The sequence below is a fragment of the Artemia sp. Qi Xiang Cuo genome, chromosome 11 (genome assembly GCF_049724085.1).
Source record: "Artemia sp. Qi Xiang Cuo chromosome 11, ASM4972408v1, whole genome shotgun sequence".
NCBI lineage: Eukaryota > Metazoa > Arthropoda > Branchiopoda > Anostraca > Artemiidae > Artemia > Artemia sp. Qi Xiang Cuo.
The window spans coordinates 4,355,104-4,373,675 of NC_142804.1; the positions used below are offsets into that span (position 1 = coordinate 4,355,104).

At 35.2% G+C, this 18,572-nt stretch overlaps 1 protein-coding gene across 3 annotated transcripts; it reads left to right on the forward strand.

The window, feature by feature from the left end:
- Window positions 1–1,888: 1,888 nt before the first annotated feature.
- Tcs5 (TP53 regulating kinase) lies at window positions 1,889–17,499 on the forward strand. Of its 3 annotated transcripts, none has more exons than XM_089097039.1 (3): window positions 1,889–1,987; window positions 6,590–6,904; window positions 16,958–17,499. In XM_089097039.1, exons 2-3 carry the CDS (start codon window positions 6,712–6,714, stop codon window positions 17,434–17,436), a joined length of 672 nt encoding a protein of 223 aa, XP_088953165.1. In that variant the 5' UTR covers window positions 1,889–1,987; window positions 6,590–6,711; the 3' UTR covers window positions 17,437–17,499. The 3 variants fall into 3 exon arrangements, with proteins under 3 accessions (XP_088953165.1, XP_088953164.1, XP_088953166.1); XM_089097038.1 differs by having other exon boundaries at window positions 1,900–2,009; XM_089097040.1 differs by lacking the exon at window positions 1,889–1,987 and adding an exon at window positions 2,715–2,763.
- Window positions 17,500–18,572: the final 1,073 nt, after the last annotated feature.

The following is an 18,572-nucleotide window of genomic DNA, read 5'->3' on the forward strand; positions in this document are numbered from 1 at the left end:
TCTGTATTGTTGAAAGGTACAACAGATATGTCTTAGGAGGTGGCATGACCCCTCAGAACCACCAGAGGAAGGGCGGCAAGTTATGAAATTTTCCCATTGTTTATATATAATATTTGCAATAGGGAAGTATACCGACATTTTCCAAAGGAGGAAGGAGATCTTCTGGGGATGGATTTTCTATGGGGAGAATTTCCCATTGGGATGGAAGTTTCTGGGGGTGAACTTTTCAGGGCAAATTTTACATGGGGAGAATTTACCAGAATTTCTATACAGAATGTTTGTCATTTGTTTTTTTTTCTCGTAGTTGATCTCATTGTACATGTAGAGACACTCTGAGGGAACTCTCAGGGGGAAGTTTTCAGCGGAGTTGGAATTCTCTTGGGATCTTTTCTTAGGGGGGGGGGGGATTTTCCACAGGAGAAATTTCCTTGGGAGAATTATTACCACGAGAAATTCTCCATGGGAAATTTCTGGGGGATAAACTTTCCAGGGGGGGGTATTTTCCAAACAGGGATATTCACCAATGACGTTAAAAAGGATCAGAAACTAATTGAATACAAGTCTTTCTTCAAATAAAAGTATTGTAAGGAGTATTTTTTAGGCAGAATCGTAAGCAAAAAATTTTCTGGGAAGGATTTGCAGCAGGGATGGAATTTTTGGGGGTAATTTCCCGGCGGAAGAATTTTACATGGGAGGAACTTTATATAGAGGAATTTTTCGTGGGGAAATTTTCAACAGAGGGGGTGGATTTCTAGGGATTATCTGAAAAACGATCAGAAATAAATACACAACTAGATTTTTTTTACCGAAAGTAAGGAGTAACATTAAAACTTAAAACGTACAAAAATTATTCTGTATATGACGGGGGCTACTTTCTCCTCAATATTCTCCTCTTTACTCTAATGTCCCACCTTTTGTCTAATTTTTTTAAGAACGATTGTTTAAACACAAGGGCCGTTCCACACTTGGAGTAATCCCCACCCCCTCCACCCTTGGTGGAGAGGGGTGGAGCCACCCCTCTCCACACATTTCAACAAATTCTTTTCCTTAGATGCATCCAACAGAAATTTTGAGATAGAAATTTTGTTGAAAATGGTCCAGAGAACATATAACAATGCCCTCAGCGTTTACAAAACCCATAAGAGCCCTGGGACAAGGGTAGGTAGTTATGTCCCAGGGGCATATAAGGTTTTATGGAATGCGTAGTCATATAAACTTCAGTTGAGGCACATTTGATTGAAGTTTAGTGCCCTTTATAAGAGTCAAAAGTGATTTGAAGGCAACCCCCCCCCCACCCTTGTGCGTATCAGTTCCGAAAACCAGCATCCAGTCAGAATTTTTATACATCTATTTTGTTCAGCATTGTTCAAAGGTCCAGTAAATATACCTTTGGGGATGTCATCCCCCTAATTGAAGGGCAACCCAGCTTACCTAGCGCTCCGCAACGTCACTTGACTCCTGGATTGTACCTTATGACATGCGCAAAAAATACTCTGATCGGCGAAAAGCTACCAAAAGCAGTGAAAATGCTGACCCACATGCCAACCATACCTGTCAAATAGATCTCTTGTAGGAAGATGACCCTAAAGCTCCAAAAATTAGTTTTTTACTGTTTAAATATTTTTATGACTTTTGTGCTTTCACACTAGTTAATTTTTTATGGATGAACTAAATGAATCTTTTTCGTTTTCATTATAATCGATGTTAACTGAACACTTTGAAAGAGGTTTACAAGTCATAAAAAAACTAGGTTCCGAGATTTCAAGATGTACATATTATGGACATATTCTAGACAAAATATGGACATAATTTGGCTGAAAAGGACACATTATTGGACGCTCAAGGGACATTTCATTGACCAAAAATTTTGCAACATCGCATGCACGTCGAAACTGCAAATTTAAATCTTGATACATGCTTTGTTCGTGAACTTAGCCTAAACATTTACACGGAGATTATCAGACATCACTTTTTGATATAGAAAGAGGTCAAGACCCTTTTGATGATTGGTCAGTTGGTAAAATGGTCAATATATACCAAATCATATTATTGAGTCAGGACTAAAGTGAATACACCATTCGATGCCTTTTTTTATGCTGATTACGAATATCGGAAATGAATTTCAGCCCCCCCCCCCTATATTTGCCAATTCAGGGTTAGGTTTGGTTGGGTTAGGTTAGGTATAGCCTATATAGGGGGGGGGGAGGCTGGAATTCATTTCCGATAGAAATGCTTATTATATTTGTAATCAGCATAAAAAAAAGGCATCAAATGGTGTATTCACTTTATTTGAAACTCAATAATATGATTTGGTATATATTGACCAGTAAAATTCTACTTTAGCTACTTTTGACTATCTTGGAAAGGGGTTAGGTTAGGAAAATGAAACTTGGTAAAGTTCTACCAAATCATATTATTGACTTAGGAATAAAGTGAATACATCATTCAATGCCTTTTTTATGCTGATTACAAATATAATAATCATTTCTATCGGAAATGAATTTCAGCCCCCCCCCTATATATGCCAATTCAGTGTATATATTTCTACATTCGGGGGGTGGCGTTAAAGTGTAAACTTACCTCCCATTTACAACATAAAAAAAATTGGCCCCCACCCCCCCCCCCCCAAATTTAGAAATATATACCCTGAATGGGAATATATCGGGGGGGGGGGGCTGAAATTCATTTCCGATAGAAATGATTATTATATTTGTAATCAGCATAAAAAAAGGCATCAAGTGGTATATTCACTTTAGCCTATGCGTAAGTCAATAATATGATTTGTTAGAACTTTACCTGAAACTTTCAGAGATGGGTCTACAGGCTAAAGTATGTCCCAGGAAGATATTTTGAAGCACCCACCTCCACTCCTTCTCCCTCTAGAGGGTCCTGACCTTTAAAAATATGTGTGTTATAAAAGGGAAATCTTTCAAAATAGATCTTTTGTTTAATTGAAGTACAACAAAATTGTTTTCAGCTTAACAACTTTTCTCAATCTCAATTTATAAGGTTTTAAAGATATGCAAATACATTTCCTAAATTTTGGAAATAAACTATTTGTATGGCTTAAAATTCTGCTCAAATAGGCTAACTGATATTGCATTTTCAGAGCTAAAGCCAGAGAAAAAGAAACTTATAACTGAAAATTAAGGTAAAATGTTGTTTGTCTACCTGTCATGTAGGCAAATTTCAGGACCCTCTAGAGGGAGAAGAGGAGTGGGAGTAGGTACTTCAAAATACCTTCCTGGGACATACTTTGGCCTGTAGACCCATCCCTGAAATTTTCCTAACCTAACCCCATTCCAAGACAGTCAAAAGTAGCTAAAGTAGAATTTTACCAGTCAGTTTTGCTTATATTCATATAAATTTGTTCAATTGGGCATGGTTGAGTTTTGTCCTTGTTTCTTAGGCCTAGGCTATCAGCAGCTGGCTTAAAGTGCCTACTGAAAAGCAAAATTGTTAAGGTTATATTTGACCTTGGACCATATAAAAGCCAAAGGGGGATGCAGCTGTCATTAAGACCCCATATGTTGTAAAAGTGATACCTTGCAAGATATATCTTCTGCTCAAATGAGGCACAGGAAAGGTGTTCATAAGCTCTTGGCTACAGTTATTCTCTCCCCCCCCCCCTATCCCCAAAGAAAATTCCTCCTTGGAAAGTTTCTCCCATGTAAGATCCTCCTTTCCCCAGACAATTCTATCCTTGCTAAAAATTCCCCAATAAAAAACTTCTTGCAGACAATTCCACCAGGGAAATTATTTTTAGCCTATTTTTGTTTAAAAAAAGATACTTGTTTTTCTTTTAATTTCTAATCATACTGGAAATCTTCCTTCTGTGGAAAGTTTTTATCTCAATGGAAGGTTTCTCCCACATGAAGTCCCCCCGTGGGGAATCTCTCCTGTGGAAAACCAACCCACCCCACTGCAGCAATATCTACCTGACAACTTCCACTCCTTTGAAAAATTTTATCTTGGTTATTTCTCTGGAATATCTTCAAATGTTGAATTGGCAAAAGAAAGTAGGAAAAATAAAATGAATTTTGTATCAGAATTCTGGTAAATTCCCCCAAATATAGTTTCCCTTTGAAGGTTCATCCCTGTAAACTCCCCCCCCCCTTGGTAAATTCTCCCATTGGAAACACCCCCCCCTGCAGAAAATTTTGCCTATAGAAAATTCACCCTCCCCAAAAAATGTCTTTACTTCCCAATAATAAATACTATATGTAAACACAGGACAAATTTTAAAACTTACAACACTTTCCCCAGGGACTTGCAGGTTTGTGTCATCCCCAGAGGCATGATTAATTGACCTTTCAACTATGCTGATCAAAATGGTTATCTCAAATATTTGATCAGATGAGTTTGGAAAAAAGAAGCTTTGAAGTTTTTTAGTGCTTTTTAAAAAGCGTCTTATTGTTCTAATTAAACGGCCCTTGTGTTTCAGGAGTCATTATTAAATAATTGGGACAAAATTAAAATTAAGCGTAAAGAGCTATGTGCTGAGGAGGGGGCAACCCCCTTTATATACATAATCATTTCTGTTTTTTTTTCAAGTTTTAATGTTTTTCCTTACTTTAAGTTGAAAAAACTTGTTGGTTTTTAATTTAATTTCTGATCGTTTTTTAAATAATGCCAGGAAATCTGGCTCTACCTCCATGGAGACCCCCCCCCCCTACAGAAATATCCTCTAGAAAATTCAATCCCAGTGAAAATTTCCCTTGGACAATTACTCTTAACCACTCCCGCATGTAAAATTGAGACAGAAAAGAGAAAGCAAGACATAAAAATAATTATGTATAGGAATTCTTGCAAATTCCCCCAGTGTAGAATTTTGACAATTTTGGGAAAAAGGGGTGGGGGAGGTATATTGCCCTCCAATATTTGGTAACTTAAAAAGGGCACAAGAACTATTCATTTCTGTTCAATAAGCCCTCTTGCAATATTCTAGGCCCATGGTCAATACAATCACCCCTGGAAAGTAGAAAAAAACTAAAAAAAATAAACATGCATTTGTGATCTTTCTTCTGGCAAAAAATCAAAAATTCCACATTTTTTCAAATAGGAGCATGAAACCTATTCAGTACAGTTCTCTGATATGCTGAATCTGATTATATGATTTTTATTGAGATCACTTGACTTTTAGGGGCTGTTTACCCCTTTTTTTCAAAAATCAGGAAGATTTTCTCAGGCTCAGAGCCTTTGATGGGTAAGGTTAAACCTAATGAAATTTATATAGCCTACTTGAAATTAGCATAAAAAGCCAATTCTTTTGATATATCTATTGGTATCAAAATTCCATTTTCTAGAGGTTTGGTTACTATTGATCCAGGTTGCTCCTTACTTTCACTTTGTTACCACAAAATGTTTGATATTTCGGTTTTGATATCAATATTTGGTCCAATATATTGATATCTAATATTGCCAAACACTAGTAAAAGTTGCCCCCTGCCCTGCCCCTTAGCAAATTAAATGGTGTTGGGTTCAATGTTTGGTAAAGCAGTGACCATAGAACTGGTGTTATGAAGAGAATTATATGCATCTTGTCACATATAAAAAAGTAGCATATGCTCTCTATCCCCCTCCTACCTTATAGAGTTCCTCTATCTCATAAACTCATTGAGGTGTTTGGGGTCAATATGATCAGCAACATAAATTAAAAAACTATTTTTCATCAATGAAGGAGAATTTTCTACTGGGAGAGGACTTTGTGTTGCTGGAGAAGGTATGGGATGTGAAAAGGATGCTGTGGATGTAGTCAGGATGGGAGTAGATGATTCGAGGGGTTCAATATTACTTAAAAACCCCAAGGAAGGTGATTGGGAAAGATTCGACCCCACAGTTGAAGGGACAGGAATAGAATCTGGGTTCGAAATTAAGGGGGGGGGGGTGAAGTTGAGGGTGAATTTTGATTTTCTGGAGAAACAGCAGAATCCCTTTCAACGCATTTTGTAAAATTAATATTGTCTGCAGCAAATGGAAAGAGCCCAGTTGCACAAAACACATTTTTAAAAGTACTTTCTTTCATTATTTTTTGAATTGTTCTTGGTAGATGAGCCATGAAATGAATTTTTTTTTATTTCTCTTGGATGGTCACTGACTCTTTACAACAGTGCAATCCCATTCTCGTCACAAATACCAGCCTTATATTCAGTAATATGGTGTTTCCATGCCCCTTTCAAGGGGCCAAAAATACGTGTGTGTGTGTGTGCGTCTTTGCGTGCATGTGTGTGTGTGTGTGCATGTGTATGAGTTTTTGTGTGCGTGTGTGTGTGTTTGCTTGTAGTGTTATACAAGGCCGTACCCAGGATTATTTTGGGTTGGGGGTACATAAAAAAACTAAAAAAAACCCATAAAAAATTAGTTTATATCCATTTTTGTTACGTTTTTACTTGTTAGAAAAACATTTTTTTTTTGGGGGGGGAAGGGGTTCAAACCCCCTGCCCCCCCTGGGTATGGCCTTGGTGGTATGTATTTATAAATCAAGAAGTAGGCCTACTATGATGAAGCCATGTCACAAATATGATTTGTATTTTACTCAAATTGAGTTTCAAAATTTTGCAATATTACTTTTTTCATTTTTGTATTCTAGGAAATGTTAAGTTAAGCTTTAAAAACCCTGAAGAACATAAGACTGAGTCAATCATCATCAGTATACATCACATAAGACTGAGTTAAGGGTTTGCTCTTGGAATTTAGCTGTTAGAAGGAAAAATGATTTCTGAGTCTGAAACAGTTTGGAAGCAAGGAGCTGAAGGCAGATTATTTAGAGGAACTTATCTGGGAAGCTCTTGTATCATAAAAGAGAGATTTAAGAAGGAATATAGGCATCCTTCTCTGGATGAGTCATTGACCAAAGAGAGAATCAGGAATGAAGTTAGATCTATGGTCAAATGTAGGCATGCAGGTAAGATGCTTTTATGTTTTAAGACTACTATAACTATTTTTTTTCTATTATGATTATTTTTTTGTTATTGTTTTATTATTATTTCTATTATCTATTCTTATTTTACTTATAACTATTATTTGTATTTCCTTATTCAATTATTTGATTTTTTAATATTCACCATTGTCCTTTACTTATTGTTATTATTCGCTTTTGTCAATATTATATCATTATTGCTATTGCCATTATATTAATCTGTGCACTTATTTGCACCTTACATAAAATAAAGGTAATTATCCCGCAATTATTATACACTAAACACTAAATTATTTTAGTATTTTTTAATTTATTTATAATCAAATTCTAATCTAATTTTCTTGTTTTTCAAGTAATTTTTAGCTACTATTATCTATTATTTATCATTTTTTTTTGCTGGCAGTCTGGTTAGATGCTTCTGTATTTCATTATTGTTATTGCTATTATGCTGTTATATACACTTATTTGTTCGTCTCTCATCATTATTAATATTTTCTTTCACAACTGTTTTCTCTTTATTATTTGTGTAACCATCATGTATGAATTCAAAAATTTCTACTATCTTTGCAAGCAATAACAATAATGATAATATGGAAATGAAGTTAGATCTATGTTCAAATTTAAGCTGGCAGGCTAATTTCTTTTGAAATATGAACTATTTTTACTATTTGACCTGTTTTGTGTGACTTGAACATCTTTGAAGTTTTACAAAAAAAAATAATGCCTTAAAAAAATGCTCTAATCTTTTTATTTTATTTACAAAAAAAATTTGTTGGGCAAAGGAATTTCCAGTTTTAGCCAATTCAAAAAATAGTTCAGTTTATACAGATAGACAGAAACTTGTATAGACCTATGGTTTCATTCATGTGTGAATTGGTGTATTGGTGCTATGTATTTCTTTTCTTTAAAAATTTGTCCTTATTAACCCTTACCTTCCTTACCCTTTTTGATATGGATATTGTGTGGGTATTGATTAATTTTTTTTCTTGGCACTGAACGTTTACGTAAGGGTATGCCCTGATCCAGGTGTATTTTTGGAGTGATATTTACAAAGGGGGTAGTTCTTTCCTGTTTTTGGATGATTTTTTTTAATAAAAAATGATTCTGGATTTTACTGGAAGTTGTTTCTTTTTTTTTGTTCTTTCTCTTTTACTAATAACTTTTTTTCTCTCAAATGTTGACTGTATTTTTAATGAACTACATTGATAGGTATTTGATGGGTTTTCACTTCCTTGAATTAGCAACACTCAGGCATAAGATAAGCAATTTATTGGGGTTTTCTCTCTTTCTCCTCCTCTCTCTCTGTGTCTCTCCCTCTATTTATCTCTCTCTCTCTCCCTCTCTCTCTATATGATATCTTTTTTTTATTATTAGTAACAATGATGCACATTTCTTAATTATATTCTAAATCTAATTTGTTTCTTTTTTTTTTACAAAAAAATTGGGTTTTTTACTTTGGAAAGTCCTTATCTGAATCTTTGGCAACTCTGACACTTAGCCTCTGGGGGTTTTCTCCTTTACTATTCAATGTTTTTATGTTTTTATTTAATGTTGTATGTTTAATTTGTTGATGTTTCTCTCTCTCTCTCTCTCTCTCTCTCTCTCTGTCTCTACCTCTCTCTCTCTCTGTGTCTCTTACTCTCTCTCTCACTTCCTCTCTCTCTCTCTTCCTCTCTCTCTCTCTTCCTCTCTCTCTCTATCCCTTTCTCATTCTTCCTCTCCCCCTTCTCTCTCTCCCCTCCCTCTCTCCTCTCTCTCTCTCTGTCCCCCCTCTCTCTCTCTCTCTCCTTCTCCCGAGTTGTCTCCAAGACTTCCTTAGAAATCTCTAGAAACCTTTTTCTTCTCTTTGAAAAAGTCTGGTTAATTAACCATTCTCGATACATGTTGCTTATTAGTATTTTCCTTAGAAAAGACAAACCTTTTTCTTCTCTTTGAAAAAGTCTGGTTAATTAACCATTCTCGATACATGTTGCTTATTAGTATTTTCCTTAGAAAAGACAAACCTTTTTCTTCTCTTTGAAAAAGTCTGGTTAATTAACCATTCTCGATACATGTTGCTTATTAGTATTTTCCCTAGAAAAGACAACTCCTCCTCAACAAATTTTGGAGAGCAAATACTAAAGATCCGATCAGTTAAAGAAATGATCAAACCGATTTTTACTTGGCGAGCTTGACCGGAACTATAAGACAAAAATCTATTGTTATTTGTCGGTTTTTTACTAATAAGCAACATTTATCCCGAATGGTTAATTAACCAGACTTTTTCAAAAAGAAGAAAAAGGTTTCTAGAGATTTCTAAGGAAGTCTTGGAGACAACTCGGGAGAAGGATGTTTTTTGTTCCTTACCATATGTACCCGGGCTAAGTGAAAAACTTAAAAGAATTTTACAAAGCAATGGTCTAAGGGTAGCTTTAAAGAGCAATAATACTTGGGGTAGTTTTCTAAATTCTGGGAAGGATCTAACTTCATTGGGGCAACAAATTGGGGTTTATCAGATCCCATGTATTTGCGGAAGCTCATATTTAGGACGTACTACCCAGAGTTTGGAAATGAGATTATTACAACACAATAGTTCAATATATTCGGCGTTAGAGTAAAATTCTATGTTTGAAAAATTGACTTCCGCCCTTTCAGAACAAATTTTCAATTTTCCAAACCATTCTATTTCGTTCAAGAACGTCTAATTGATTTCTAGGGATCAGGGTTTAAATCCAAATTTTCTTAAAATTCTTGAAATAAAGAAAATCTTATTCAAGAATATTGCTTTGAATCAGGATACAAGTGAATTTGGGCTGAACTCTATCTATAATAATTTATTAAAATCTGACAGAGTAAAGTTCAATTCACCCAATGTAGTTGATCTTTGTCCAAATGTTATATCATTGAACGCTAATGAACCGAATCCAAGAAGGTCAAAGAGAATAGCTTCCGCCTTTGCTTTGAAAAGAATAAGAGATTTAAACAATAGGTAATGTTATTTGATTTAGTATATAAACTTTTGTTTTAAATTGTTTTAGTTTAGTTTTACTGCTGATGACGGTCACTGTATATGTGACCGAAATATCTTATATTTTTGTGGATTTCTATCACTGTTATCATCATCACTGTCTATTAAAAGGATTTTATCCCTATTTGAACTTTTATTTATCGTCATGGAAAGGCAGTGTGGTCTTCGAAATTATCTCCAAAAATCCGTCAGAACTTCGACAGTCATAACATTTTATAACGTGTCGATGTTATGACTGTCGACGTTCTGACGGCTAGTGGTTGTGACTGTGGATGAACTGACGTGCCGATGTTATAACTATCGACGTTCTGACGGGTAGCGATTGTGACTGTGGATGAACTGACGTGCCGATGTTATGACTGTCGATGTTCTGACGGGTAGCAATTGTGACTGTGGATATCCTTACGTGTCGATGTTATGACTGTCGATGTTATGACGGATTTTCCTTGTCGACGAAATGACGTTTAGTGCTCGTGACGGTTAGATGAAATGGTAGCACCCCAACAGAACATATTAAGCTATGTTCTTTTCAATTGTCTGCCTTGTTTGTTTTGTGAGAATTATAGCGCCAGTTATACATACTATTCAAACAAATATATATATATATATATATATATATATATATATATATATATATATATATATATATATATATATATATATATATATATGATGTGGCCCCGACAGGAGGCTATACTTACAGAACATGTTAAATTAATCTTTCCCTTCAATCCTTGCGTTTGTTAGTTTTATGGGGATAGATCAATTTGGCACCTTTTTTTTTAGTTTTAATTTGAATATTGTCATCATTAAATTTGTCTAATGAAGAAAGTTCCAATATTTTTCCTAGTCCTCATTTTGAAAGGATTTGACAAGATTTTAACAATTTTAATTATTTTGAAGAATTTTTTTTGTATAAGAGATACAGTGTTTATATTCAAAAAGCTTTTTACACTGAGAAAATGCAGGCAGGGTTTTTCCATCGTTTGTTGTTTTTGCTTCTTAGTTTCTTTTCTCTTTCGAAACTGCTATCGGATAAATGAAGTGAAATACATTCTTCTACAATTTCCGTGTGGTGTAAAGGCATGATAATTTATGACAGTTTTTGTTTCTTCCTATTTTGACAAAAATCTAAAACACTTGTCACACTTATGTAATAATTTTGGCTTGCCCTTATAATTGTTTGCGTAAGTTTTCCATCACTTGTTTTAATTATGCAGTTTAATTGCGGCAAGTTTCTCTGCTTGGACCATTTTCTAGCTGTCAGACCATTGATGGTCTAAACCTGACTCAATTTTTAATTTGTTTTGTTATTTTTTTTTGTTTTTGTCTCTTTGTTGTTTTACGAAGGAAATTATTGCGTATTTTAGCCGCGTAGGCTCCCTAGAGCTTAATGGCTAACCATTTTTATACATTTGGTCCTTGGTCTTGTTTCAAACAGTCCGTGGTAACGAGCTGTAAGTAAGGAGCGATCCGGCTCAAAACTAACCAAAACTCTTAAAAACGGAATTTTGATACCAATAAATATATCAAAAGAATATTCTTATGCCGATTTCAAATATATTAGTTTCATTAAGTTCACTCTTACCCATTAAGGCCACGAGCCTGAGAAAATTTGTGTGATTTTCGAAAGAAGGGGAACACCCCCTAAAATTCATATAATCTTAATGAAAATCATACCATCAGACTCAGCGTATCAGAAAACCCTACCGTAGAGGTTTCAAGCTCCTATCTTCAAAAATGTTATGCCAAAGATTTGAAAAGTTAATTTTTCAAGTTAGAATAATTATGCCAAAGATATGGCTCCTCCCTCCTTCAACATCCCATCTACCGATCATTCCTTCCCCAACCTTTTGTCCCTATAAGATTTTGTCCCCCCAGGAAACTGGCTGAGAAGGTTCCGAAACTGACCCCAGTCCACTGTAACACCATGCGCTACAGTAAAAGCTTTGTGCCAAGCTTTATGAAGTATTACAATGAGCTCTAATGTTTTTATCGTTTAGTGTATTTTATCCTGACGAAGTTTTATCAGACAATTTTATTCTCAATCTCAAGTGTTTTTATCCTTTAGTGTATTTATCCTGACAAAGTTTTATCAGACAACTTTATTTTGCTAATTATGACTAAGAGACATCATATTTGGGCTTTGCCCACGAGACCTATGTCTTGTTTTTTAATTAAATGAATTTGAATTTGAAATGTGGAACTTTGTATTTTTTGCCAGAAGAAAGATCATGGGTGTGTTTTTATTTTATATTTTTTTTTTTTTTTAGGGATGATCAAATCGAACCAGTGGTCCTAGAACATCATGAGAGGGCTCAATTTGAACGGAAATTAAAATTTTTAGTGCCCCTTTTAAGTGACCAAAAAGATTGGAGGGCAACTAGCCCCCCCCCCCCGAGTTTCTTTCCCAAGATCGTCCGATTAAAATTTATAGATAGCCATTTTGTTCATCATAACTGAAAGGCCCAATAAATATGCCTTTGCATATAACATGATCCCCCCCACAGCCTCAGGGGAAAGGTCTTTAAGTAATAAAATTTCCTCCGTGTTTACGCATATTATGTGTTATTGGGCAGTATGTAGGCCTATACATTTTCGCATGGGGGGAGGAATTTCTGCATAAGGAGGAAAGTTTCCAGGGGTTGAACTTATCAGGGGAAGTTATACACTGGGGGAATTTGCCTGAATTCCTAAACAAATTTTTTTTATATGTCTTGCTTTCTCTTTTCTGTCTCAATTTTACGTGTAGAGCTGTAAAGGGTAATGGTCAGCGGTAAATTTTCACCGGGATTGAATTGTCTAGAGGATATTTCTTTGGGGAGGAGGATTTCTCCGTGGAGATGTGGCCAGATTTCCTGGCATTATTTAAAAAACGATCAGAATTAAATTTAAATAAAACAAGTTTTTTCAACTGAAATTAAGGAGCAACATTAAAATTTAAAACGAACAGAAATTATTCCGTATATGATGGGGATTGCCCCCTCCTCAACACCTCGCTCTTTATGCTAAAGTTGGAATTTTGTCCCAATTCTTTAAGAACGACTGGTGAAACACAAGGGTCGTTTAATTAGAACAATAAGAAGCTTTTTTAAAAGTACCAGAACAACTTTACCGTAAAGAACGAGGTGTTGAGGAGGGGGCAATCCTCTTCATATACGTAACAATTTCTGTTCGTTTTAAGTTTTAATTTTGCTCCTTACTTTCAGTTGAATTTTTTTTTTTTAATTAATCCCTAATAAAGTAGATCTTCTTCAAAATGAGAATCATCCATGATCAATAATACTAACATTACCACGCCCGTTTTCATTATTTCAGTCTTCCTTAAATCTAATTTATGTAACAAGTCTATTGACTTGTTCAAACCTAATATAAACCACCAGGTCAAGGTCAGGGTCAAAACCAGCCCCAGTATAGGACCAGCGGCACATCGTGGACTTTTTTCCTGCTTAATGTTAGAAATTGCATAGCAAAAATGGGTTGTTCATAGTTTCCTTTGACGGGGAGATATCGAAGGGGTTTTTTTTTGGTGGGAGGGGGGTAAATATGAAACCCTCTAAATACTTTTTTGGCCGAAATCTCCGGGTATAAAGGGTTCCAGCCAATGTGTGCGGGCGTTAGTACAGCTGTTTGACTATTTTCCAATTGCATATCATTTCCAAGTGAGGTAGAATTTTCTTTTCTAGCAATTTCTGAATTCATGTTTATAGATGAAGTTGCTTTTATTCTCATTAAAAATTTATTTTACTGATAATCTAAATCTACATATTATTCCTTTTATATATCTAAATCCAGGCTTAATTTAGGGCTTAGCTCTAATATGGACTAATACAAGGTTAATGGCCATTTTTTGCCTTGTAAAGAATACTTTTATGAAGAAGAATTGTTTATTGCATGTACGGTGCATGAAATTGGGTCTGTATCGGGTAGGGGAGCTAAAACCCAAATTTGTTCTTGTCGGAGGTGTCACTGAGTTTCGTCTAGTTTTTACTTTTTGTCTTTGTGTAATGCAATAAAATAGTGAATGGGAGACCCGCTACTCTTTACCAAGTAAACGCTGTTGCATTGAATTTGATTTGTCTTACCAAATGTGATGAAACATATGGACTATTTTTGAAGAGAAAACACTCTATTAAATTTAAGTTGCACACACTAACATTGACATAGTAAAGAACCATTTACCTCCCGTGTATATTTGTTCATTTATTTTACTTCGCATGGAAGGTTTGTTCGTAAAAAGTTGTGAGGGGGCTCATTCAAACGAATATTTTAAAGTTCCAGTGCTTTTTAAAGGAAAGAAAGTGACTGGATGGCATGCAGCTCCCGCTTTATACCCTTTATGTCCCCATTATGCTTGTAACATCGGGTCAAAATTTCTAAATACCTATTTTGCTAAAAATACTTGAAAGATCTAATAAGTATGCCTCCAGTGTTGACAAGACCCCTGCAGCCTCTCGGGGAATGGTTCTAAATTGCGCAATTTATCCATTGTTCAGTGATAGGTTTTAGTAGCAAAACTGGAATTTTTTCGTCTTGGTTTAACAATCAGCTTGGAACTCTTGGTATCATTCGCTTGGCCAAGACTTCCTAAAGTTTCCTAATGGTATACTCCTAAAACGGAACACTCACCCGAGCAAATCAAAAGACTTTATTTTCCCTTGGGTTATCAAAATACATTATCTAGAATTTCTCGGGAACGGTGTGGGGAATTGAGCTGAAACTTTCAGGGAGAGAATTTTGACTTAAGGGAGGGGCAGATGGAAATCAAAAGACACTATGATGTGTCAAGGCTGTCAAAATAGGCTATCTGCAATATCTTTGGAACGACATGAAGGATGGAGTCGATACTTTTAGGCAGTTTTGGTAGAAGGAAGGGGACTTCAAATTTTGTGTCCGGGAAGGGGGCTAGAAATATCTTGCCTCCGATCCTCCTAAACATCTGTGTATTATAAGTCCTTACGGGAATTCAAATTCGTTCATGGTTAAGTAGGAAGGGAAACCAAAAGACACTATGCGTTGCCAAGATATCGAAAAGTGTATCTACAATATCTCTGGAATGGCTCGAGTGATCAAGTTGAAACTTACAGGGAGTGTTGGGATGGAGGTAAGTGGACCTCGAATATTGACGTGAGGGAGGGAGCAAGAGCGGAATACGCGTGTCTACGATCAATCTACACGTTTTTGTGCTATAAACTCCTATGGGATTTAGAATCTATTAGCAGTTAAATATCAAGATAAATCAAAAGACACTACTGGTTGACATATTGTTTAAATAGCTTATCTCCAATATGTCGGGAATGGCTTTGAGGATCAACTTGAAACTTTCAGAGTCTTGAAGGGCAGCTGGACCTCGAATATAAAATTTGGGAGAGGGGTTAGAGACGGGAGAGCTAAATATTTTCCGTCTTTAATCTGCCTAATGGGTTTGGCCCTATAACCCTTTGTGGGAATAGAATCTATCCGCTATGAAATAGCGATGTAAGTCAAAAGACAGTATATAAAAAATTATCAAAAAGCCCAGATTATCAAAAATACTTATTCAGAACGCTTCATCAATGAATTATGGGGTCAAATTGCTACTTTAAGGGGGTGGTGAGGGTTCAAGTGGATCTTGAATTCTGACTTGGTGTGTGCCAGAGGTAAATAGAAAGACATTGTATTTATCAAGGTTATCAAAATAGAATTTAAGCTTGCAGAGTGTTAGGGGGAAGGGAAGCGCCATCGTGACTTCAAATCCTGTTTTTAGGTGAAGGGTATGACGGTGAAAAAAAAATTATATGACCGATCCGCCTAAGAGCTTTTGCACTATTAGCCTCATGGAACTTTTCTCCAAGATTTGTCTCCTAAATCTTTTGTATTTTGGCATAGTAATCTGTTTGCCATAACCCTGTCCGGTTTCTATTTTCCTTCTGCTTCTCATTCTCTGCTTGTTTTTTCGCTTTTTTTCCCTTTTTCCTTTTCTGTAATTTCTCTCTCTCTCTTCCTCGTTTCTCTTCTTTTTTTTTATTTTGTTCATTGGCTCGGACAGATACTTTCTGTATTTCTGCCTCCCATGTCAATTCTACTCGAGGGACGATTGACAGGGTTTTTTTAAATTCTATTAAAGAAAATTCAAACTTAAGCCTAATGCGACAGAAAATGCAGAATTAGAACATGATTTTTTTTCTGATAAAAACTTGTAAATGCTTTCTTCATATCAGGATCTAAAAGAAAAATTAAATGAAACACTAGCTTTTAGAATAAAACCAAAGAATGACTAAGCTTATAACGACCAAAAACTTACGTTTATTAAAGGGGGACTATCCCACTCCTTAGCTACCCACTAAAGAGACATTACATAAGAATAAAATAATGCTCTCAATTTGACTAACAAACGAAATTGGGACTGCGACGTAGAAACAGGTAAAATTTTGCCATTGTCCCATCAGAAACAGTCACACAAACATACATTTCAAAGTTAAAAATTAGTTATTTATTTATTTTCTCTTTTTTATTTATTTATTTATTTATTTATTTCATTTTATTATAAAATTAGTTATTTATTTCTGCAAAAACAGGGTGCTATTAAAATTAGCTAATGCCAAGTTTGCTGCACCATAACAGTTATTAGCACTATTATTTATTAAAATTTTGCTCTTTATTACTTATAATTTCTTTAGTTTTTGTATTAGTTATATGATTATTTAATTTTTGTTTATTATTCAGGGCAATAAATAGCTCCGTGCTGAAGCTGAAAAAGAATCTAAATAACTGACTTGATCAGATTGTCTTCTGAAATGCTTATTCAGGAAGTTTCACCTTTCTATGATCTTTTTAATTTTACGTAGATAATTTCGGAGACCACACTGCCTTTCCATGACGATAAAATAAAAGTTCAAAATAGGGATGAAATTCTTTTTAATAGACAGTGTATAATAAATTTCACAAAAATACCAGATATTTCGGTCACATATACAGTGACCGTCATCAGCAGTAAATTTTTTTAACTTTTTCCATAATTCCTTACTGTAACCCAGGTTTTCTAATTTCAGGCGTCCATGCCCCAACTGTTTACTCAGTAGATTTTGAAAGCAGAAGAGTTGTTATGGAAAACATAGAGCCATGTATGACATCCAAAGAATTTATGTTGGAGCTTCTTTCTTCCAGGAAAGAGGAAATAATAACTGAATTAGGCAAAGAAATTGGAAGTGCCATTGGGAAAATCCATAACGTTGACATAATACACGGTGATCTAACCACTTCAAATATATTGGTTCGAAAGAATGAATCTGGATTTAAGCTAACTCTTATTGACTTTGGTTTAAGTTATATGGAGCAGTCAGCTGAAGATAAAGCTGTTGATTTGTATGTTCTTGAGCGTGCAATATGCAGTACGTTTCCATCAGCTTTTGGAATTAATGATTCAATATTGATTACCTATGGTAAAGAGAATAGGAAAAATGGAAAACAAGTGTTACAAAAATTGGAAGAAGTTAGGCTACGTGGAAGGAAACGGCTGATGCTTGGATGAATATAAGTGTAGAATTTCTTTTATCAATAAACTATTCATGAATTTTGATTAAAGTCTAAAATGACTTATAAGCTGGTATATTGCCAGATCAATAGCATGGATGAAGGATGATACAACTAATACTGCTTCTACTGACAAGTCATTGCAACACCAAGCCATCTGATGCCAATCTATCTAGTTAAGGACACCCTAGACGGTCAATCATTTTGATCAAAAGCTTTCGTCAATCAATTAATTAAAGCATGATTGACCATTTAGGAACCTGTTTGACGCTTGATTCAAGCGTTGACGGTGATTGATAGAAAGTTTGAATTACTCAATTGGTTCCTAGACGGTCAATCATGCTTTAATCAGTTGATTGACGGAAGCTTTTGATCAAAATGATTGACTGTCTAGGGTTTCCTTTACGTTTTTCATCTGCCTAAGTCTTTTCAAAGCTTCACCCTTTAATCTCTCCATTGAAGTTCAAATTTTCTTATTTCTTATTAATTCTTCTCATCCCACCTGAGGAATTCCTCCTCCTTGTTTGGCTCTAGATGAATAGCCAATAAGCACAATGTTTTGTGCTTTTCTTGTTTTGTGTACAATGTTTTGGCAAAAAGTGAAAAATTCCTGCTTTTTCTTCATCTGGATAAATAGCCAAAAAGCACAATGTTTGGCGAAGTATTAACCTTCATCCATTAAGCGTGACCTAACCCTCTTAACTTTTCTACCATTCTAGCTAGACGTAAATAGCGACATAGACCACACTGACTTTCCATAACACAAATAGCAAAGGGTAAAACGGCCAGGAATTATTTTACGACAGTGAAACATTTTTCCCCCAATGAATTTTTCATATGGATAGAGCTGTTGTACAAACTTTGTAAGGGACTCTTTCGATTGGAAATTGAAAGTTCTAGCCAAGGACATTCAAGTGAAGCTTTCATTAAATGCTGAGAAGAGTGTTGAACCGAGTCAAAACACACTACGTGCATGCGGATTGTCAAAAGTGCGTAATTCAAGAATATATACTAAATTGGAACTATCAGGGAAATATGAAAGGGATAGTCAATTGACCAAAAGACAATCCGTACCCACTACTACTAATACTATAGCTACTGCTTCTATTGTGACTACTATTGAAGCTAAGGGTG